Consider the following 24,890-nt stretch of genomic DNA (forward strand, 5'->3'; position numbering starts at 1 on the left):
GCCCTGTTTAGAAAATAGTCTGCACATTTATTTCTACTACCAAAGTGCATAGCCATGCATTTTCCAATATTGTATTTCATTTGCCACATTCTTGCCCATTCTCCTAATCTGTCCCAGTCCTTCTGCAGCCTACCAGTTTCCTCAACACTACTATAATTTTCTTTATGCTGCCTTCTTCCTTCCTTAAGGAGTAGAGGGACATCTGCAGTTTACCAGTCTTCCGGCACCATATCAAGTCCAATGATTTCTGAAAGATCATTTCTAATGTCTCCACAACCTCTACCACTCCATCTTTCAGAGCCCTAGGGTGTATTTCATCTGGGATGGTGACTTATGGTGACCTTAGGTCTTTGAGCTTTTTGAACACATGCTTCCTTATAATAGTAACTGCACTCACTTCTCTTCCCTCACACCCTGCAACCTCTGGCGTACTGCTAGTGTCTTCCACAGTGAAGATGATGCAAAGTACTCATTTAATACATCTGCCATCCCCCGTTATTATTTCTCTGCCCTCATTTTTTAGAGGTCCTAAATCCACTCTCATCTCTTTTATTTTTTACATATTTGAAAAAGCTTTTACTATCTACTTTGACATTGTTTGCTAGCTTGCTTTCATATTTCATCTTTTCCCTCCTAATGATTCTTTTGGTTGCTGTCTGTAGGTTTTTTCAAAACTTCCCAATCCTCTATCTTCCCACCATTTTTTGCTTTGTTGTATGCCCTCTCTTTTGCTTTTACATTAGCTTTAGCTTCCCTTGTCAGCCTTGGTTGTACTATTTTGCTATTTGAGTATTTCTTTGTTTTTGGATGGTAAGTTGATGGAGAAAATTGTGAAAGGCAGGATTTTTGAACAGCTGGAGAGGCATAATATGATTAGGAATAGTCAGCATGGCTTTGTGAAAGGCAGGTCATGCCTTACAAACCTGACTGAATTTATTGACGATGTGACTAAACACATTGATGATGGTAGAGCAGTAGATATCATATATATGGATTTTAGTAAGGCATTTGACAAGGTACCCCATGCAAGGCTTACTGAGAAAGTAAGGAGGCAAGGGATCCAAGAGGACATAGCTTTGTGGATCCAGAACTGGCTTGCCCACAGAAGGCAAAGAGTGGTTGTAGATGGGTCATATTCTGCATGGAGGCCGGTGACCAGTGGAGTGCCTCAGGGATCTGTTCTCGGACCCCTACTCTTCATAATTTTTATAAATGACCTGGATGAAGAAGTGGAGGGATTGGTTAGTGAATTTGCTGATGACACGAAGGTTGGAGGTGTTGTGGATAGTGTAGATGGCTGTCAGAGGTTACAGCGGGAGATTGATAGGATGCAAAACTGGGCTGAGAAATATCAGATGGAGTTCAACCCAGATATGTGTGAAGTGGTTCATTTTGGTAGGTCAAATATGATGGCAGAATATAGTATTAATGGTAAGACTCTTGGCAGTGTGGAGGATCAGAGGGATCTTGGGGTCTGAGTCCATAGGACACCCAAAGCTGCTGCACAGGTTGACTGTGTGGTTAAGAAGGCATACAGTGCATTGGCCTTCATCAATCGTGGGACTGAGTTTAGAAGCCGAGAGGTAATGTTGCAGCTATATAGGACCCTGGCCAGACCCCACTTAGAGTACTGTGCTCAGTTCTGGTCATTTCACTACAGGAAGGATGTGGAAACCATAGAAAGGGTGCAGAGGAGACTTACAAGGATGTTGCCTGGATTGGGGAGCATGCCCTATGAGAATAGGTTGAGTGGCTCAGCCTTTTCTCCTTGGAGCGACGGAGGATGAGAGGTGACCTGATAGAGCTGTGTAAGATGATGAGAGGCATTGATCGTGTGGATAGTCAGGGGCTTTTTCCCTGGGCTGAAATGGCTAGCATGAGGGGGCATAGTTTTAAGGTGCTTGGAAGTAGGTACAGAGGAGATATCAGAGCTAAGTTTTTTAAACAGAGAGTGGTGAGTACGTGAAATGGGCTGCTGGCGACGGTGGTGGAGGTGGATATAATAGGGTCTCTTAAGAGACTCCTGGACAGGTATATGGAGCTGGGAAAAAGAGAGGGCTATGGGTAACCCTAGGTAATTTCTCAGGTAAGGACATGTTTGGCACAGCTTTATGGGCCGAAAGGCCTGTATTGTACTGTAGGTTTTCTATGTTTCTATATCTGTCCTGTACGTTCCTCATTTTTCCCAGAAACTCATTCCATTGCTACTCTGCTGTCATCCCTGCCAGTATCTCCTTCCGATCTACTTTGGCCAACTCTCTCATACCACTGTAATTTCCCTTACTCCACTGAAATACTGCTACATCAGACTTTATTTTCTCCCTATGAAATTTCAAGTTGAACTCAGTCATATTGTGATCACTGTTTCCCAAGGATTCTTTTACCTTCAGCTCCCTAATCGCCTCCCGTTCATTACATAACAGCTAATCGAGTATAGCTGATCCCCTAGTAGGCTGAATGACAAATTGCTTTAAAAAGGCATCTTATAGGCATTCAACAAACTTACTCTCTTGAGTTCCACTTACAACCTGATTTTCCCAATCCGACCCGCACATAGAAATTACCAATGACCATCATAACATTGCACTTTTGACACACCTTTTCTCTTTCCTGTGTAATCTGTGGTCCACATCCCAGCTACTGTTGGGAGGCCTGTATATAACTGCCATCAGGGTCGTTTTACCCTTGCAGTTTCTTAACTCAGTCCACAAGGATTCAACATCTTCCAATCCTATGCCTCTCCTTTCTACTGATTTGATGTTATTCTTTACCAGCAGAGCCACACTACCCACTTTGCCCACCTTCCTATCTCTCCGATACACTGTGTAACCTTGGACATTCAGCTCCCAACTACAACCATACTTCACCCACAATTCAGTGATGGCCACAGCATCATACCTCTCAATCTGTAATAGTGCAACAAGATCATCCATTTTATTTCTCATGCTCCATGCATTGAGATATAACACTTTGAGTGCTGTATTTGTTACCTTTTTGATTCTGCATCCCTAATACACGGGTACTCACCCTGCTGGCTGTAATTTTGTCTTTTCATCTGCTTGCCCTTCCTGACAGTCTATCTACGTGCTATCTTTGCTTCCGTCCTGTCCTGTGTCCCTTCACGCGGGTGCCCACGAGAATATTGGTCCCCCTCACTGTCTCTGTAACCCCCTCTGGCCCTGCACCCTTCCCTGTCTCTGTAACCCCCTCCAGTCCTGCACTCCTCACTATCTCTGTGACCCTTTGCAGCCCCTATACCCCAACACCCCCTAGCCCTATACCCCTCTTTGCATTTGTAACCCCTTACATCCTTCCTTGTCTCTATAAACCCTGATGAAGGGTCTTGGCCAGAAACTGAACTTTTTTCTCCTCTATCTCCTCTCCATAGAAGCTCCCTGATCTGCTCAGTTCCTCCAACGTTTTGTTAAAGCACATTGTCGATTTTCCGGGGGGGGGGGGGTATGCTTAAATCATGAGGGCTTAGTTTTAAGCCATGGGTGAGAGATTGAAAAGGGACATGGGGGCAGCTTAACACAAAAGAATGAGCTGACAGCAATAGCAGTTGATGTGGGCGCACTAACAATACCATCCACTCAACTTCCCTGGTTTCACATTTGTACTTGCCTCAGCCGTCCCATTTGCCACACTTCTGTTTATGTCATCCAGAGAGGTGGTTTTCACCTTGTACACTCCTTCCCTCAGCTCCTGCATCTCCTTCACTCCACACCACAGCTGTTTCCCACTGACTTGAGAAGGTACGTAGTTTGTGGAGGGAGCTTCACTTGGTGTCTAATACATATCCTGGGAGTGTATAATGGGTCAGTCGCGAGGAACTCAGTCTGTATGGAAGCAGTGCCCTGGGAGTGTGTTAGGCAGTACTGTGTGTGTAAAATGCAATGTCTCTACTCTGGGAATGTGTGTGGGTCAGTGTAGAGGCAGCTTCACTGTCTAACCTGCGCTGGACTTACCTTGTGAGGGGAGAGGAAGGAAATGGATAGCTTGTTTCAGTGAAGGATAAAGGGACGGAGAGACAGGTATGCACTCAGTGGCCAACGTATTAGGTACGCTGTAGCCCAGCCACTTCAGCGTTCGATGTGCTGTGCATTCAGAGATGTTCTTCTGCACATGACTACTGTAACAGTGGCTATTTGTGTTACTGTCACCTTCCCGTCAGCTTGAACCAGTCTGGCTATTCTCCTCTGAACTCTCTCATTAACAAGGTGTTTTCCCCCATAGAACTGCTGCTCACTGCATGATTTTTTTTTTGTCTTTCGCATCATCCACCGTAAATTCTAAAGATTGTTGTGCGTGAAAATCCCAGGATATCAGCAGTTTCTGAGATGCTCAAATCACCCTGTCTGGCACCAACGATCATTCCATGGTCAAAGCCACTTAGATCACATTTCTTCCCCATTCTGATATTTGGTCTGAACAGCAACTGAACCCCTTGACCATATCTGCATACTTTTATGCATTGAGTTACTGCCACATGCTTGGCTGATTTGATATTTAGACCATAAGACAAAGGAGCAGAAGTCGGCCATTCGGCCCATCGAATCTGCTCCGCCATTTTGTCATGAGCTGATCCATTCTCCCATTTAGTCCCACTCCCCCTTCTCACCATAACCTTTGATGCCCTTGCTACTCAGATACCTATCAATCTCTGCCTTAAATACACCCAATGACTTGGCCTTCACTGCTGCCCGTGGCAACAAATTCCATAGATTCACCACCCTCTGACTAAAAAAATTTCTTCGCATTTCTGTTCTGAAAGGGCGCCCTTCAATCCTTAAGTCATGCCCTCTCGTACTAGACTCCTCCATCATGGGAAACAACTTTGCCACATCCACTCTGTCCATGCCTTTCAACATTCGAAATGTTTCTATGAGGTCTCCCCTCATTCTTCTAAACTCCAAGGAATACAGTCCAAGAGCGGACAAACGTTTGTACAGACAGAGTAGGGGGAACAACAGAAGTTCAAAATACATTTATTAACAAAGTATGTACACTGTATACAACTTTGAGATTCATCTTTTTACAGGCAGCCACAAAACATGAGAAAAACAATAGAATCCATTAAAAAAGACTGTCAAACACCCATTGAGTAAGGAAAAAAATTGTGCAATAAAAGAAGCAAATAACATTTAGGGCTAAGACCATGAGACATAGAAGCAGAATTAGGCTATGCAGCCCATCGAGTCTGCTCTGTCATTCCATCATGGCTGATCCTGGATCCCACTCAACCCTATACACCTGCCTTCTCGCCATATCCTTTGATGCCTGACCGATCAGGAAACAATCAACTTCTGCCTTAAATATACCTACGGATGGCCTCCACCGCAGTCTGTGACAGAGCATTCCACAGATTCACTACACTCTGGCTAAAAAAAATTCCTCATGATCTCTGTTCTAAAAGATCATCCCTCAATTTTGAGGTTGTGCCCTCTAGTTCGGGATACCTCCACTATAGGAAACATCCTCTCCACACCTACCCTATCCAGTCCTTTCAACATTCGGTAGGCTTTAATGAAATCGCCACACATTCTTCTAAATTCCAGTGAGTACAAACCCAAAGCTGCCAAATGCTCCTGATGTATTAACCTTTTCATTCCTGGAATCATCCTCGTGAACCTTCTCTGGTCTCTCTCCAATGACAACACATCCTTTCTGAGATATGCGGCCCAAAACTGTTGATAATACTCCAAGTGCAGCCTGACTAGTGTCTCATAAAGGCTCAGCATTATCTCCTTGCTTTTATATTCTATTCGCTTTGAAATAAATGCCCACATTGCACTTGCCTTCTTTATCACAGACTCAAGCTGTAAATTAACCTTCTGGGAGACTTGCACAGGGATTCCCAAGTTCCTCTGCACCTCTGATGTTTGAACCTCCTCCTTATTTAGGTAATAGGCCATGCCATCGTTCTATTTACCGAAATGCATTATCATATATTTCCCAACACTGTATTCCATCTGCCACTTTTGTTTCCCATTCTTCTAATTTGTCTAAGTCCTGCTGCAATTACATTGCTTCCTCAGCACTACATACCCCTCCACCTATCTTCGTATCATCCGCAAACTTTGCCGCAAAGCCATCAATTCCATTATCTAAATCATTGACAAACAATGTGAAAGGTGGTCTTATGGTCTAACATTCACAGAGTCACAGAGAAGTACAGCACTGAAACAGGCCCTTTGGCCCATTTAGTCCATGCCAAACCATTTTAACTGCCTCGTCCCATCGGCCTGCACCTGGAGTATTGCCCGTCATACCTCTACTATCCATGCACCCATTCAATCTTGTCTTAAATGTTGAAATTGACCTTGCATGCTAGCAATTCGTTCCACACTCTCGCAACCCTCTGAGTGAAGAAGTTTAACCCCTCGTATTCTCCTGAAATGTTTCACCTTTTGCCCTTAACCCACGAAATCTCGTTGCTGTCCCACCCAATCTCAGTGGAAAAAGTCTCCAAGTAATCTAGGTAGATTGCTTCCATTGCATCTGATTAAGCATCTCTGATGTGCCTTGATGCTGCAATAGCATTATAGCATTATGATAGCTGACTAAGATTTTAAAAGTTACTGAAACAGAATGTTGCATCTTTGTGATTGAAGAAGTACAAAACCATTTATTGTGCACACTTCTTGATTAGACTTGTCATTTGGTCATGTCGATTTTCCAGCACTCTGGACTACTTTCTTTTCTACTAATAATGAAAGTTAGACTGAAGACTTGATATCTTCACAACATTCAGGAGTTATTGGCATCATCATCACCATCTTAAAATACTCACTTCTCTACCATCAGTGTACTATGGTGTAGTGTATACCATCAGCAGAATACTCTGCATACCTGACTTGGCCGTTCCCAAACCTATAACCACTGCCACCAAGAAAGACAAAGGACTGTCAGATCTAAGGTTTTTGAAAGTGAGTCCACAGCCACAAAACCAGTCATCACTGCAGCTGGTCCAGGAGTTGCAGGCCACGGCTTCAGTTCAGTGCAAAGACAACCTCACTGAGCAGTGAGCTAGCTGAACACTGGCCTGCCTCTTGCCTCGGGCCCTGAGCTTTTCAATCTGGCTCTTAAATCAGTCAAACATCGGATTGAAAGTGTTACATTTGAATGCATGCAGCATAAGGAATAAAATGGATGATCTTGAAATTCAGCCACAGACTGGCAAATATGACGTTGTGGCCATCTCTGAAACTTGGCTAAAGAATGGCTGCCATTGGGTGTCGAACATCCAAGGATATACGGTGTATCGAAAAGATAGGTTAGTAGGCAGAGAGGGTGGTGTTGTTTTGTGTATCTGAAATAATATTAAATCATGAGAAAGAGATGACATAGGATCGGAAGGTGTAGAGTCTCTATGGGTTGAGTTAAGAAATGGCAAGGGTACAAGGACCCTAATGGCAGTTGTATACAGGCCTCCAAACAGCAGCCGGGATGTGGATTACAAATTACAGCAGGAGATAGAAAAGGTGTGTCAGAAAGGCAATGTCATGATAATCGTAGGGGATCTTAACATGAAAGTGGATTGAGAAAACCAGGCCAGTACTGGACCTCAAGAGAGAGAATTTGTAAAATGTCTGAGGGCTGGTTTTTTAGAACAGCTTGTTGTTGAGCCCACTAGGGGATCAGCTGTACTGGATTAAGTGTTGTGTAATGATCTGGAGGTGATAAGAGAGCTTAAGGTTAAGGAACCCTGAGGGAACAGTGATCACAATATGATCGAGTTCACATTGAAATTTGAGAGAGAAAAAATAAAATCCAATGTGTTTGTATTTCAGTGGAATCAAGAAAATTACAATGGCATGAGATGGGAACAGGCTGAAGTTGACTGGAAAGAGACACTAGCAGGAAGGACAGCAGAGCAGCAATGGCTGGAGTTTCTGTGAAAAATGAGGGTAGTGCAAGACAGATACATTCCAAATAAGAAGACATTTTCAAATGGAAGAAGGACATTACCATGGCTAACAAGTGAAGTCAGAGCCAAAGTAAAAGCAAAAGAGAGGGCACACAAGGAAGCCAGAACTCATGGGAAAATAGAGGATTGGAAGCTATTAAAAACTTGCAGAAGAAAACCAAGAAGGTCATTAGGAAGGAAAAGATGAATTGTGAAAGGAAGCTGGCGACTAATATCAAAGGAGAAACTAAAAGCTTTTTTAAGTATATAAAGGGTAAAAGAGAGTCGAGGCTCGATGTAGGACCAATACAAAATGATGCCAGAAATATTGTAATTAGAGATGCAGAGATGGCAGAGGAACTGATTGCATATTTTGCATCAGTCTTCACAGTGGAAGACATCTGCAGTATATCAGACATTCAAAAGTGTTAGGGAATCGAAGTTTGTGCAGTGAAAATTATGACTGAGAAGGTGCTCAGGAAGCTGAATGGTCTGAGGGTGGATAAATCTCCTGGACCTGATGGAATACACCCTTGGGTTCTGAAGGAAGTAGCTGAAGAGATTGCGGGGGCATTAATGATGATCTTTCAAGAATCAACAGATTCTGGCATTGTACCGGATGACGGGAAATTTGCAAATGTTACTCTGCTATTTAAGAAGGGTGGGAGGCAGCAGAAAGGAAACTATAGACCTGTTAGCCTGACATCAGTGGTTAGGAAGTTGTTGGAATCGATTGTCAGGAATAATATTACAGAGTACCTGGAGGTACATGACAGGATAGGCCAAAGCCAGCACGGTTTCCTGAAAGGAAGATCCTTCCTGACAAACCTAGTACAATTTCTTGACGAAATTACAAGCAGGGTAGACAAAGGAGATGCAGTAGATGTGTGTACTTGGGTTTTCAGAAGGCCTTTAACAAATCTGCTTAGCATGATAAGAGCTCATGGAATTACAGGGAAGTTACTTGTATGAGTGGAGCATTGGCTAGTAGGCAGAAAACAAAGAGTGGGAATAAAGAGATCTTATTCTGTCTGGCTGCTGGTTACCAGTGGAGTTCCACAGGGGTCGGTGTTGGGACTGCTGCTTTTTACGATGTATGTTAATGATGTGGACTATGGTATTAATGGATTTGTGGCTAAATTTGCCGATGATACAAAGATAGGTGGAGGATTGGGTAATGTTGAGGAAACAGAGTGCCTGCAGAGAGACTTAGATAGTTTAGGGAATGGGCAAAGAAGTGGCAAATGAAATACAATGTTGGAAAGTGTATGGTGTTACGTAACCAGCAACAATGAATATTAATCGAAACAGGTTATATAAAAACAACCAAACATTTACTAAACACGTATAAACGATAAGGAAAAAAAAACAAAGGAAAACTTTAACCGGAGGTTAACAGGTATGCAGCTGTTCACCAACTCACCACTCGGCTCTGGTTCTTAAAGCGTTAAATGTGAAAACAGTTCTTAAAGCGATACAGTCGGATATAGTTCTTAAAGCAATAACTTTGAAAGTCCAACAGTTTTACGCATTCAATTGGGAGAGACTTCTCTGGAGAAAGATTTCTTCACCGACGCACCTTTACTGCTGGTTCTGTCCACAGGATTCCCGATGCCGAAAATAAACAGTTTAAATCAACTGACCTTAAATTCCTTTAGAGAGAGAGCACCTTTTTGCATGAACTCATTGCCCTATTGCAAGAGTTATCTCAATGCAGGTTCTCTCCAACGAAGACTCAATAAGTTCGATTCTTTATTAAACTGCCAAATGATGCCGACTTCTCTCGATCCTTCACTTCGATGAATTCTTCACTCTCCCTTCAAAAACTGTCAGAATTGAGTAAATTGGCACTTCCAGCCACAAATTTCCAGTCCAAGTAATATGGAATCTTTCAACAGAACATACAACCGTTTTAAAAATGAAACTGTGTCACAAAAACAAACGCAACAGAAACATTCTACCTGGAAATCTACAAACTCAAAAACTAACCGCGTCACCTGGGTCGACCCTTATATAGTCACGGGGCACATCATCACGTGACCTCACATTGGTGGGAAAATTACATCAGGTGACCTCCAAAAGACCATTACATCATTCTCACAAAAAAACAGATCTCCTTCAGCATGTAACACCTCCCTCTAAAAAAAATTTTGGTCTCTTGAAGAACAAAATTTTAACAACTTATACAAAAAAAATACAAAGGTATAAAATTTACAAAACACACAATATATACAATCTTATATTCAGCCCTTTACAAACTAATGTACAGTAGGAGTGTTACAAATGATAAAATATCACTCCAAAAAAAAACAAATTTTCATTGTACATTTAACATCTAGACAGACAATCAGCGATCACATTGTCTTTACCCTTAATATGAGTGATCAAAATATGGTACTCCTGTAACATTAAACTGGATTATTAAATTGGAGTTTAATTTCCTTAACCCTTTTCCTTAACAGTCACAGTAGCAACCTCTCTCTCATAATACAGTTTTATCATATTTATATGACACAGCTGTGTTGTCTTTCTCCTATCTGGGGTTTTTTACCACATAATCCACCTCATTCACCTTAGTTTTAATCTCATAAGGACCATGGAATTTTACTTGTAATGGGTTCGTTTGCACTGGGAAAAGAACCAACACCTTATCTCCAAGCTTAAATGACCTCATCCTAGCTTCCTTATCATACCAGGTCTTCATCTTCTCTTGAGCTAACTTTAAATTTTCCTTGGCCAAACTACAAGCATTGTACAATCTCTCTTTAAATTTCAAAACATAATCTAACAAACTAGTGTGTACTTCTTTATTAATCCACTGTTCCCTCAACAAAGCCAAAGGTCCTCAAACTCTATGTCCAAACACAAGTTCAAAAGGACTAAAACCTAATGAATCCTGTACTGCCTCCCTTACTGCAAAAAGTAGTAAATGTATACCTTCATCCCAATCCTTTTCATTTTCTACACAATCTGTCCTAATCATAGTTTTTAGTGTAGAATGAAACCTCTCCAAGGCTCCTTATGATTCTGGATGATAGGCTGAGGAAATAATCTGCTTTGCTCCCAGTTTATAAACTATCTGCTGAAACAACTCAGACGTAAAATTACTACCTTGATCTGATTGTATTTCCTTAGGCAGCCCAAAATAAGTGAAGAATTTTATAAGAGCCTTTGTCACAGTTTTGGCTGTTATATTTCTAAGAGGTACTGCCTCTGGAAACCTAGATGCTGTGCACATAATTGTTAATAAATATTGATGTCCAGTTTTAGTTTTTGGCAAAGGACCTACACAGTCTGCAATGATTTTTGAAAACGGCTCACCAAATACAGGAATTGGTTGCACTGGAGTAACCTGATTAGGTTTACCAACAATTTGACATGGATGACATGTTCTACAAAATGTTGCCACATCTTGTCTTAAACTGGGCCAATAAAAATCTTTAGAAACTTTGTTCATAGATTTCTTTACCCCTAAATGACCACCCAAAGGAATATTATGAGCCATTGTCAAAATCTCATTTCGGTAAATTTTAGGAACAACAACCTGATGATAACTTCCCATTCCTCACTAGCAGGAATTGTAGGCGATCTTCACTTTCTCATTAATACCCCCTTTTCAAAATAATATCCAACCGGTACTTTTCCAATTTCACTATCTGGAAGAGCTTGTTCTTTTAATTTAACTATCTCAGAATCCCTACCCTGTTCTGCTATCATCTCCTTCCGAGATAGAGACAAATCTTCCTGATCAGACTTACCACCAAAATCCTGATCAAATAAGGTTGGCAAGAAAGTTTCTGATACATCCTCAAAATTCGAATCTTGATTTGAACTGTCATGGGTAACAACCACATCCTTTACATCAGTCTTTTTAGCTATAGCTCTTGTTACAACACAGGAAGAATCTGTGTTAAAATCCCTCTGTGGTTCCTCAGAACTTGAATTGATTGTCAAGTGCACTTCAGGAAAAACTTGTCCACCTGCTAAATTATTCCCTAACAAAAGAGAAACATCATTCACAGGTAAACTGGATTGCAGTTCTACTTTAACAACCCCTGTAACTAATCCTGACCTTAAATTTACTCTATGTAAATATACTGGCATAAGGGCACTCCCTACTCCTCTTATATAATTTACCTCAGCAGAGTCAGACTCATCATTAAACCTTAGCACGCTATCTAATATTAGTGATTGCGAAGCTCCAGTATCTCTAAGCATCCTTATCGGTACTGCATTGGATCCTTCTTTCAAGGATACAAATCCTTCTGTTATAAAAGCCTCATATCCCTTCTTAACTTGGTCAGACTCTGACACATCTACATTAATATTTTCTAAACCCTGTGGCTTTACAGGTGTTTCAATATGCTGCACACAAGCATCTGGGGCCACTTCTTTCTCTTTCTGTTTCAATCGGAAGCAATTAGCCACTACATGTCCAGGTTTCTGACAATAATTACAAATAATACCAAAATGTCTTTCCTTCACATGTCTCCCTTCATCCTTACTTTTCTCACTAACTTCAGATTTAATTTCTGGTTTACCTTGACTCTGTGTTAGTTTTCCTAAAAATTTCACCTGGAGAAAAGTTATTCTTGTGAATTAAAACATACTCATCAGCCAATTTAGCAATCTCCTGCAATGTAGCAGTGTCCCGTTCATTTAAGTATGTCCTCACTTCAACAGGAATGCTTCTTTTAAATTCCTCCTGCAAAATCAGCTCTTTCAATTTATTATACTCCCCATTCACATTTTTAGAGGAAACCCATCTCTCAAAGCACACAGATTTCTCATAGGCAAATTCCACATGAGTTTTTTTCCACTGATTTCTTTAAACCTCTAAATCTTTCTCTATATGCTTCTAGGACCATCTCGTATGCCTTTAATATATTCTCTTTAACAACATCATAATCCAGTGCTTGCTCAGCATGTAAAGCTGTATAAACTTGTTGTGCCTTGCCTTTAATTACACTTTGTAACATCACTGGCCATTGGTCCTTCGGCCACTTTAAACTCAGAGCAACTGTTTCGAAATGTTGGAAATAAGCATCCACATCAGCTTCATTAAATGGAGGAGCCAAAACAACCTCACGACTAGCAATACACATCAAAGTTGCTGGTGAACGCAGCAGGCCAGGCAGCATCTATAGGAAGAGGCGCAGTCGACGTTTCAGGCCGAGACCCTTCGTCAGGACTAACTGAAGGAAGAGTGAGTAAGGGATTTGAAAGCTGGAGGGGGAGGGGGAGATGCAAAATGATAGGAGAAGACAGGAGGGGGAGGGATAGAGCCGAGAGCTGGACAGGTGATAGGCAAAAGGGGATACGAGAGGATCATGGGACAGGAGGTCCGGGAAGAAAGACGGGGGGGGTGACCCAGAGGATGGGCAAGAGGTATATTCAGAGGGACAGAGGGAGAAAAAGGAGAGTGAGAGAAAGAATGTGTGCATAAAAAAGAGTAACAGATGGGGTACGAGGGGGAGGTGGGGCCTAGCGGAAGTTAGAGAAGTCGATGTTCATGCCATCAGGTTGGAGGCTACCCATACGGAATATAAGGTGTTGTTCCTCCAACCTGAGTGTGGCTTCATCTTTACAGTAGAGGAGGCCGTGGATAGACATGTCAGAATGGGAATGGGATGTGGAATTAAAATGTGTGGCCACTGGGAGATCCTGCTTTCTCTGGCGGACAGAGCGTAGATGTTCAGCAAAGCGGTCCCTTGATGTGTGTTGCTTGAATTTCCAGCATCTGCAGAATTCCTGTTGTTCACGACTAGCAATAATTTGTTTCGTAGATCCAGAAGACTGACTCCCAAACTTTAATTTCTGCATCTCTAGCTCGAATTTCCTCTGGTTTTCAGCTTCTCTTTCTGCAAACTCCCTTTTTCTAAGGGCTTCTCTTTCTTCAAATTCCCCTTTTTTAAGGGCTTCTCATTCCTCGAATTCCCTTTTTTTATTAGCCTCTCTTTCAGCCATTTCCACTTTAAATGTTTCAAACTTTAACTGTTCAAGATGCAACTGTATTTCCAGATTACTCAGTGGAAACTTATGTAACACCTCCTGATCAAACAATTCCAAATTAATATAATGTTCAGCAATTTTTCTTTGTATGAAAGCTTTAGTGGAATTTCTCCTGATCCCTTTAATATCCAAACTCTTAGCAATCTCCAATACCACAGGTTTTCTCGCAGTCTCTAAAAATCCCGAGTCAGGCGCCTTCAAAAAACCGTCAATATCCATTGTTGCTGAATACAACACACACACCAATCAAACCAAAAAAATCGGGTATTCCCCTTTTCCAAATCAAAATGGCAATTACCAGAACATAAACTCAAAATTGGAACATATCCCACGAACCCCCACAAATTACGTTACGTAACCGGCAACAATGAATATTAATCGAGACAGGTTATATAAAAACAACCAAACATTTATTAAACACGTATAAACGATAAGGAAAAAAAAAACAAAGGAAAACTTTAACCGGAGGTTAACAGGTATGCAGCTGTTCACCAACTTGCCACTCGGCTCTGGTTCTTAAAGCGTTAAATGCGAAAACAGTTCTTAAAGCGATACAGTCGGATATAGTTCTTAAAGCAATAACTTTGAAAGTCCAACAGTTTTACGCATTCAATTGGGAGAGACTTCTCTGGAGAAAGATTTCTTCACCGACGCACCTTTACTGCTGGTTCTGTCCACAGGATTCCCGATGCCGAAAATAAACAGTTTAAATCAACTGACCTTAAATTCCTTTAGAGAGAGAGCACTTTTTTGCATGAACTCATTGCCCTATTGCAAGAGTTATCTCAATGCAGGTTCTCTCCAACGAAGACTCAATAAGTTCGATTCTTTATTAAACTGCCAAATGATGCCGACTTCTCTCGATCCTTCACTTCGATGAATTCTTCGCTCTCCCTTCAAAAACTGTCAGAATTGAGTAAATTGGCACTTCCAGCCACAAATTTCCAGTCCAAGTAATATGGAATCTTTCAACAGAACATACAACCGTTTTAAAAATGAAACTGTGTCACAAAAACAAACGCAACAGAAACATTCTACCTGGAAATCTACAAACTCAAAAACTAACCGCGTCACCTGGGTCGACCCTTATATAGTCACGGGGCACATCATCACGTGACCTCACATTGGTGGGAAAATTACATCAGGTGACCTCCAAAAGACCATTACATCATTCTCACAAAAAAACCCAGATCTCCTTGAGTATGTAACAATGGTCATGCAGCTTGGTGGAAGAAATAAACGGGCAGACTATTATTTAGATGGGGAGAGAATTTAAAATGCAGAGGTGCAAAGGGACTTGTGAGTCCTTGTGCAAGATACCTGAAAGGTTAACCTCCAGATTGAGTCGGTTGTGGAGAAGGCGAATGCAATGTTGGCATTCATTTCTAGAGGTATAGAATATAAGAGCAGGGATGTGATATTGAGGTTCCATAAGGCACTCATGAGACCAAACTTGGAGTATTGTGTGCAGTTTTGGGCTCCTTATTTTAGAAAGGATATACTGACATTGGAGAGGGTTCAGAGAAGATTTACGAGAATGATCCCAGGAATGAAAGGGTTACCATATGGGGAACGTCTGGCAACTCTTAGGCTGTATTCCCTGGAGTTCAGGAGAATGAGGGGAGGATCTTATAGAAACAATCCGAATTTTAAAAGGCCTGAATAGATTAGATATGGCAAAGTTATTTCCCGTGGTAGGGGATTCTAGGACAAGAGGGCACAACTTCAGGATTGTAGGATGCCCATTTAGAACTGAGATGGAGAGAAACTACTTTAGTCAGAGGGTGGTAGATCTGTGGAATTTGTTTCCACGAGGCTGTGGAGGTCAAGTCATTGGGTGAGTTTAAGGAAGAGATAGATAGGTTCCTGATTAACCAGGGCATCAAAGGGTATGGGGAGAAGGCAGGGGAGTGGGGATGAATGGAAAAATTCGATCAGCCCATGATTGAATGGTGGAGCAGACTTGATGGGCTGAATGGCCTACTTCTGCTCCTATATCTTATGGTCTTGTGGTCTTGTTCCTCGATCTCTGGTTCGGGCCCTGCTCTCTCGACCCTGCCTTGTCTTGGTTCACCTCATCTTGGATCCGCCGCTTAACATTGGCTCCAAGCCTGTTCCAGCAATGGCCAAGTATGTCCTGCAACCCATGCACACCATACCACAACCATCCTGCAACTTCGAGACTTCAGTATCCATAAAAATGCCAAGTTGTACAGGCAGTTCAAAAGCTCAACTCCAAAAAGGAAGTTACAGGCTATTGATTGCAGTGATTGTTTTTGAGAAAAAGTGTGAGTAATAAAGTAGTTATTTTTGTTTGCTGACATCAAGTTGTTGCTGTGCTTCCCCAGGCCATCGTAAACCGGAACAGAGAGAGAAGCAACAGAGATGGGGAGGGAGGGTGCATGGTGTAAAACTGAAAGGTACTGAGAGCCATTAGAGGTAGGGAAAGATAGATAGGTCATAGAAATAGAGAAAGAGTTTGATAAAGGGATGGAGATGGAGCAGAAGCAACAGAGATAGCCAGGGGGAGGTATAAAGAGAGAGAGGTTTGGAGAGAGCTGTTCAGACCAGACGATGCAACAAAGAGCATGGTTGACCACACACAAGCCTTATGAAACTAGCTGTGTTTCTGGTGTCCTGTTGACAAGACTTTCCTCCACAGCTGCACCAAATCTGTGAATCCAAAATACTGTATCAGGTTGAACATGACAGAGTCTGAGACACAGACACCCAAGGCACAGTACAGAGAGAGAGCCTCACATTCAGAGGGGAACGAGTACAGTTCCAACAAGGAGTTGCACATTCATAGGGGAACTAGCACAATACAAACAGAGATGGAGAGTCACATATTCAAGAGAGGAAATAGAATAACTCATTCAGAGGGGGAGTGCTCTCTGAACCCAACATGTGTGTGCCCTTTGTGTGGTGTAAAGTGATCCCTGTGGAATCTCAAGTCATCAACAAACACTCCTTTGGTCTGGGTAGGGCAATGGCACAGCACTGTCTGTGTGGAGTTTGCACATCCTCCCTGTGACTATTTGAAAGCCCTCGCCCCCCCCCGCCCCTGTGATCCAGTTTCCTCCCACATTCCAAAGACGTGCAGGTCGGGGAGGGAGAGTTAATTGTCCGCTATAAATTGTCCCCAGTTTGTGGGTGAGGGGTGGAATCTGGGGGGTAGTTGATGGGAATGTAGGGGGATTGGTTTACAGGGGCTCAGTGACAAGCCAGCAAAGACTACTTAATGGGCCAAATACACCCCAAAATTGTAAAAATATGATATAAACAGAAGTACATACAGATAGTCACTTATCCCATTCATGGGATGTTACTGTGCACCAGTTTTGGCTTTTCTGAACTGGTCCCTTCCACTGCCTGATCTTGGACAAGGGGACCCCCTGACTGCTGAACTCAGGGAGGTTTTAGTATGGCTGCTGTGATAGTAGTTAATCGCTGTGTGAACCATCCTCAGCTCAATAGCAGCACTGACTAGCCCACGCCTTTACACCTATGAAGCCCAAGGCAATTACTCTTATTAAGATCATAAGGTATAGGAGCCCCACTTCCCGACCTTCTCCCTGTAACCTTTGATGTTGAACTTTGATTAATGACTTTAATCATCCAATTACAGTCAACTGCACCCCCAAGGAAATGGGTGGAGCTGTTCTCTAACACAGCGTGCAGTCGGCATAATGAGCAATGACAAAGTGGTGCAGGAGCTCAACAGGTCAGGGAGGAAGTGGGCTGTCAATTTTCAGGCTGAGATGCTTCCTCTCAACTGAAAGATAGATAGCAGAGTACCCCTGTGGCCGTTCACTTCAATAATAAATATACTGCTTTGGATACGGCACTGGGGGGAGCCGTAGTAACCAGGTCTCTGGCACTGAGTTTAATGCTGTGGCTCAGAAGAGAAAAGAGATGAAGAGGACTGCAGTGTTGATGAGAGATTCCACAGTCAGAGGAACTGAGACGATAGACACACTCAGATGTTGCCAGGATCAGGGATGTCTTGGATTGGGTCCATGGCATTCTTAAGGGGGAGGGTGAGCAGCCCAAAGTCTTGGTACATACTGGCATGAATGGCATTGGTAGGAAAAGTGAGGAAGTCCTGAAGAGAGCTTTTATGGAGCTAAGTAGAAAACTGTAAAGCAGTATCTCCAGGATAATAATCTCTGGATTGCTGCCTGTGCCACGTGCCAGTGAGGGTCTGAATAGAATGATTTGGAGGTGAATAAGTGGCTGAGGAACTGTTGTAGAAAGCAAGGGTTCAGATTTATGGATCATCGGGATCTGTTCCAGGGGAGCAACGACCTGTAAAAAAATTGACGGGATGCCCCTGAACCCGAGGGGTTCCAATATCCTTGCAGGCAGGTTGGCTAGAGCTGTTCAGGAGGATTTAAACAAATTAGGCGGGGAGATGGGAACCGGAGTGATAGGGTTGAGGATGGGCAGTTAGTTTATAGAGGCAATGGGACTGTTAGCAAGGGCAGGCTAAAGATAGGGTAAAATTGCGGTAAACAGGATGAGTTGCAATGTAAAAGGTGGACAGGATTGAAAAAGATGATGAATGCAGCAACGAAGATGTTATTTTGAATATATGCAGTGTACTAAATAAGGTAGGTAAACTTGCAACACAGTTACAGATTAGCATGTTTGACATTTTGGGCATCACAGAATCGTGGCTGAAAGAAGAACCAGGGAGGCGAATGTCCAAGAATACACATTGTATCAAAAGGACAAGCAGATAGGCAGAGGGCGTGGGTAGATCTGTTGGTAAAAAATGAAATCAAATCCTTAGAAAGAAGTGACATGGGATTGGAAGATGTGGAATAGTTGTGGGTAAAGAGACCCTGATGGGAGTTATATGTTCCAGGGTTCCGATGTTTCAGACGTGATAGAGGCAGAGGAATGAAGGGTGGGGGGGGGGTGGGTGGCATTGCTAGTCAGGGAAAATGTTACAGCAGTGCTCAGGCAGGACAGATTAGAGGGCTTGTCTACCAAGGCATATGGGTGGAGCTGAGAAACAGGAAAGATATGATCACATTAATGGGGCTGTATTATGGACTACCCAACAGTCAGCGAGAATTGGAAGAGCAAATCTGCAGAAAGATAGCAGACAACTGCAGGAAGCATAAAGTTGTGATAGTAGGGGATTTTAATTTTCCACATATTGATTGGGATTCCCATACTGTTAAAGGTTTAGACAGGTTAGCGTTTGTAAAATGTGTTCAGGAAAGTTTTCTAAATCAATATATAGAGGTACCAACTAGAGAGGATGCAATATTAGATCTCCTATTAGGAAACAAGTTAGGACAGGTGACGGAAGTGTGTGTAGGGGAACACTTTGGTTCCAGTGATCATAACACCATTAGTTTTAACTTGATCATGGATAAAGATAGATCTGGTCCTCGGGTTGAGATTCTAAACTGGAAAAAGGCCAAATTTGAAGAAATGAGAAAGGATCTAAAAAGCGTAGATTGGGACAAGTTGTTCGCTGGCAAGGATGTGATTGGTAAGTGGGAGGCCTTCAAAGGAGAAATTTTGAGAGTACAGAGTTTGTATGTTTCTGTCAGGACTAAAGGCAAAGTGAGTAAGAATAAGGAACTTTGGTTCTTGAGGGATATTGGAACTCTGATAAAGAAGAAGAGGGAGTTGTATGACATGTATAGGAAACAGGGAGCAAATGAGGTGCTTGAGGAGTATAAAAAGTGCAAAAAAATACTTAAGAAAGAGATCAGGAGGGCTAAAAGAAGACATGAGGTTGCCTTGGCAGTCAAGGTGAAGGATAATCCAAAGAGCTTCGACAGGTATATTAAGAGCAAAAGGATAGTAGGGGATAAAATGGGTCCTCTTGAAGATCAGAGTGGTCGGCTATGGGGGAGATCTTAAATGTTTTTTTTTTGCGTCTGTATTTGCTAAGGAAACTGGCATGGAGTCGATGGAAATAAGGCAAACAAGTAGTGAGGTCATGGAACCTATACAGATTGAGGAGGAGGAGGTTCTTGCTGTCTTGAGGCAAATTAGAGTAGATAAATCCCCAGGACCTGACAGGGTATTCCCTCAGACCTTGAGGGAGATTAATGTTGAAATTGCAGGGGCCCTAGCGGACATATTTAAAATGTCCATCTCTACGGGTGAGGTGTCAGAGGATTGGAGGATAGCTCATGTTGTTCCGTTATTTAAAAAAAGGCTCTAAAAGTAATCCGGGAAATTATAGGCTGGTAAATTTGACATCGGTAGTAGGTAAATTATTGGAAGGAGTACTAAGAGATAGGATCTACAAGTACTTGGATTGACAGGGACTTATTCGGGAGAGTCAACATGGCTTTTTGCATGGTAGGTCATGTTTGACAAATCTATTAGAGTTTTTCGAGGAGGTTACCAGGAAAGTGGATGAAGGGAAGGCAATGGATGTTGTCTACATGGACTTCAGTAAGGCTTTTGGCAAGGTCCTGCATGGGAGGTTAGTTAGGAAGATTCAGTTGCTAGGTATACATGGAGAGGTGGTAAATTGGATTAGACATTGGCTCAATGGAACAAGCCAGAGAGTGGTAGTAGAGAATTGCTTCTCTGAGTGGAAGCCTGTGACTAGTGGTGTGCCACAGGGATCAGTGCTGGGTCCATTGTTATTTGTCATCTATATCAATGATCTGGATGATAATGTGGTAAATTGGATCAGCAAATTGGTTGCTGATACAAAAATTGGAGGTGTAGTGGACAGTGAGGAAGGTTTTCAAAGTTTGCAGAGGGATTTGGACCAGCTGGAAAAATGGGCTGAAAAATGGCAGATGGAGTTTAATAAAGATTCAAAGATTCAAAAAACTTTATTGTCATTCTAACCATACATCAGCTCTGCAGGGCAGAATGAGAGAGCGTTTCCCAGGAGCAGTGCAATCATAACATAACAAATGTAACACTAAATAATAAACATAACAATAAATAGTAAAACACAACAGCCACATGTCAGTTAAAATCAAGTTATAAGTGTCCATGCAAGTTAAAAGTGTCCAAAAGTAGAGTCAGGTGGAGCAGCTATTTAGCAGTCTGACTGCCTGTGGGAGGAAGCTGTTTAGTAGCCTTGTGGTTTTAGTTTTGATGCTCCTGTAAAGTTTGTCTGATGGCAGAAGAACAAACAGTTCATGGAGAGGGTGTGAGGGGTCTTTAATGAGGTACCGTGTCTTCTGGAGGCATCGACTCTGAAAGCGGTCTTGGACAGAAGGTAGGGAAACCCCAATAACCTTCTCTGCTCCCCTAACCACCCTCTGCAAGGCTTTTTTGTCGACAGCACTGCAGCTGGAGTACCAGATTGTGATGCAAAAGGTCAGCACACTCTCAACCACGCCTCTGTAGAATGTAGTTAAGATGTTAGTGGGGAGTGATGTTTGTTTAAGCTTCCTCAGAAAGTGCAATCTCTGCTGGGCCCGTTTCACAATCCCAGTGGTGTTCCTGGGCCAGGTGAGATTGTCCGAGATCAGCACCCCAAGGAACTTGATGTTTTCCACTCTCTCCACTGTGCAGCCGCTGATGCTGAGGGGTGTGTGCTCAGGCTGAGACCGTCTGAAATTGATGATCATCTCCTTGGTTTTGGTGACATTAAGCATCAAGTTGTTATCCCTGCACCAGCTCTCTAGGTGTTTGACCTCCTCCCTGTACATTGTTTCATTATTTTTGCTGATGAGCCCATATCATCAGGAAATTTAATAATCAAGTTCTCCTTGAATATGGCTGGACAGTCATGTGTTAGCAGTGTAAGCAGCAATGGGCTAAGCACACAGCCTTGTGGGGATCCAGTGCTCAGTGTGATGGAGTCAGAGATGTTCCTGCCAACACGAACTGACTGTGGTCTCTCTGTCAAAATATCCAGAATCCAGCGACACATGGCAGTGTTAAGGCCAAGCAGTGACAGTTTCTCCACTAGTCTGTGCGGGATCATGGTGTTGAACGTTGAACTGAAATCAATGTACAGGATTCTGGCATAAGTGTCTTTGTTGTCCAAGTGAGAGAGAACTGTGTGCAGTGTGGTGGATATTGCATCCTCCGTAGAGCGATTTGGACGATAAGCAAACTGTAGAGGATCCAGTGATGAGGGGAGGCTGGCTGTGATATGAGGCTTGACAAGCCGTTCAAAACATTTCATCACTATGGGGGTCAGGGCAATGGGACGGTAATCATTCAGACAGGCTACAACTGATTTCTTTGCTACAGGGATGATTGTGGAGGTTTTGAAGCATCTGGGGACAATGGCTTGACTAAGGGAGATGTTGAAAATGTCTGTTAGGACATCTGCTAATACATCAGCACATTCCTTGAGCACACGTCCAGGGATAATACAGACAAATGTGAGGTATTGCACTTTGGAAGGACAAACCAAGGTAGAACTTACAAAGTAAATGGTAGTGCACTGAGGAGTGCAGTAGAACAGAGGGATCTGGGAATACAGATATAAAATTCCCTAAAAGTGGTGTCACAGCTAGATAGGGTCATAAAGAGAGCTTTTGGTACATTGGCCTTTATAAATCAAAGTATTGAGATTAAGAGTTGGAATGTTATGGTGAGGTTGTATAAGGCATCCATGAGGCCGAATTTGGAGTATTGTGTACAATTTTGGTCACCAAATTACAGGAAGAATATTAATAAGATTGAAAGAGTGCAGAAAAGGTTTATGAGGATGTTGCCGGGACTTGAGAAACTGAGTTACAGAGAAAGGTTGAATAGGTTAGGACTTTATTCTCTGGAGCGTAGAAGAATGAGGGGAGATTTGATAGAGGTATATAAAATTGTGATGGGTATCGATAGAGTGAATGCAAGCAGGCTTTTTCCACTGAGGCTAGGAGAGAAAAAAGCCAGAGGACATGGGTTAAGGGTGAAGGTGGAAAAGTTTAAAGGGAATATTAGGGGGGGCTTCTTCACACAGAGAGTGGTGGGAGTGTGGAATGAGCTGCCAGATGAAATGGTAAATGCGGGCTCACTTTTAACATTTAAGAAAAACTTGGATAGGTACATGGATGAGAGGTGTGTGGAGGGATATGGTCTGTGTGCTGGTCAGTGGGACTAGGCAGAAAAATGGTTCGGCACAGCCAAGAAGGGCCAAAAGGCCTGTTTCTGTGCTGAAATGTTATGGTTCTATTTGTTGGATTTTAAAAACTTCCCAATTATCCAACTTCCCACTCACTTTTGATACCTTATATGCCCTTTTATGCAGTGCTTAACTTCCCTTGTCAGCCACTGTTACCTACCCCTGCCATCTGAGAACTAATTCCTTTGTGGGACATATCTATCCTGCGCCTTGTGAACTATTCTCAAAAAGTTCAGTTACCTCTGCTCTACTGCCTGTATCCCCATCCAATCCATCTGGGAAGTTCCTTTCTCATGCCTCTGTAATTCCCTTTATTCCATTGCGACACTGATACATGTAATGGTATGCTGGCATTTATAGTGAAAGGATTCGAGTACAGGAGCAGGGAGGTACTACTGCAGTTGTACAAGGCCTTGGTGAGACCACACCTGGAGTATTGTGTGCAGTTTTGGTCCCCTAATCTGAGGAAAGACATCCTTGCCATAGAGGGAGTACAAAGAAGGTTCACCAGATTGATTCCTGGGATGGCAGGACTTTCATATGAAGAAAGACTGGATGAACTAGGCTTGTACTCGTTGGAATTTAGAAGATTGAGGGGGGATCTGATTGAAACGTATAAAATCCTAAAGGGATTGGACAGACTAGATGCAGGAAGATTGTTCCTGATATTGGGGAAGTCCAGAACGAGGGGTCACAGTTTGAGGATAAGGGGGAAGCCTTTTAGGACTGAGATTAGGAAAAACTTCTTCACACAGAGAGTGGTGAATCTGTGGAATTCTCTGCCACAGGAAACAGTTGAGGCCAGTTCATTGGCTATATTTAAGAGGGAGTTAGATATGGCTCTTGTGACTACGGGGATCAGGGGGTACGGAGGGAAGGCTGGTGCAGGGTTCTGAGTTGGATGATCAGCCATGATCATAATAAATGGCGGTGCAGGCTCGAAGGGCCGAATGGCCTACTCCTGCACCTATTTTTTATGTTTCTATGTGACTGATGCTTCTCCCTCTCAAACTGCAATATGAATTCAATCATATTATGATCACTGCCTCCTAAGGGTTCCTTTATGTTAAGCTCCCTAGTAAGATTTGGCTTATTACACAACACACAATCAAAGATAGCCTTACCCTTGGTAGGCTCAAGGGCAAGTGCGGGTATAGGGGCCAGAAAGGTATCAAAGGACAGGGAGTGTTGTACGGGCAGGGGGAGGTTACAAAGACAGAGCAGAGTATGGGGGCTGGAGTGGGATACAGAGACAAGGGGTGCATAGAGAAACAGAAGGGTGAAAGGGTCAGTGGAAGTTAGAGGTCTGGGTAGGAGATAGGGATGTGTGGAGTCTCTGTGCTGATGTATGAGTATAGTGATAAGATGGGAGGGAGAGTATGGAGGGCTGATGAATGGAAGGTATGGGGAGAAGCGGGTGGACCATGGCTGTGTAAAGAGTGTTGGTCAGGGGCAACAGTTCAGACCATTAATAATATCATTGTCATCTTCTTCCCCAGGTGATCAATACCCTGTCCCGTCTCTCACACACACCCATCGCCCTCAGCTCTGGGGTCAGGTAAGGACAGAATAATTTCCTGCTGCCTTTTCCCAGTCAACTCCCCAACCCAATCCCCCTATCTTTAAGCAACACACATCAAAGTTGCTGGTGAACGCAGCAGGCCAAGCAGCATCTGTAGGAAGAGGTGCAGTCGACATTTAAGGCCGAGACCCTTCGTCAGGACTAACTGAAGGAAGAGTGAGTAAGAGATTTGAAAGTTGGAGGGGGAGGGGGAGGGGGAGATCCAAAATGATAGGAGAAGACAGGAGGGGGAGGGTTGGAGCCAAGAGCTGGACAGGTGATAGGCAAAAGGGGATACGAGAGGATCATGGGACAGGAGGTCTGGGAAGAAAGAC

At 42.9% G+C, this 24,890-nt stretch overlaps 1 protein-coding gene across 3 annotated transcripts in view; it reads left to right on the top strand.

Moving 5' to 3' along the window:
- Positions 1-24,890, top strand: part of LOC134355083 (guanine nucleotide exchange factor VAV3) — a 398,893-nt gene that overhangs the window by 44,155 nt on the left and 329,848 nt on the right. For all 3 annotated transcript variants that reach the window (XM_063064827.1, XM_063064829.1, XM_063064828.1), the window contains exon 3: positions 24,494-24,552. In XM_063064827.1, coding sequence (XP_062920897.1) covers positions 24,494-24,552 — 59 coding nt within the window. The remainder of the gene's footprint in view (positions 1-24,493; positions 24,553-24,890) is intronic.

Source organism: Mobula hypostoma, chromosome 12 (assembly GCF_963921235.1).
Source record: "Mobula hypostoma chromosome 12, sMobHyp1.1, whole genome shotgun sequence".
Lineage (NCBI taxonomy): Eukaryota > Metazoa > Chordata > Chondrichthyes > Myliobatiformes > Myliobatidae > Mobula > Mobula hypostoma.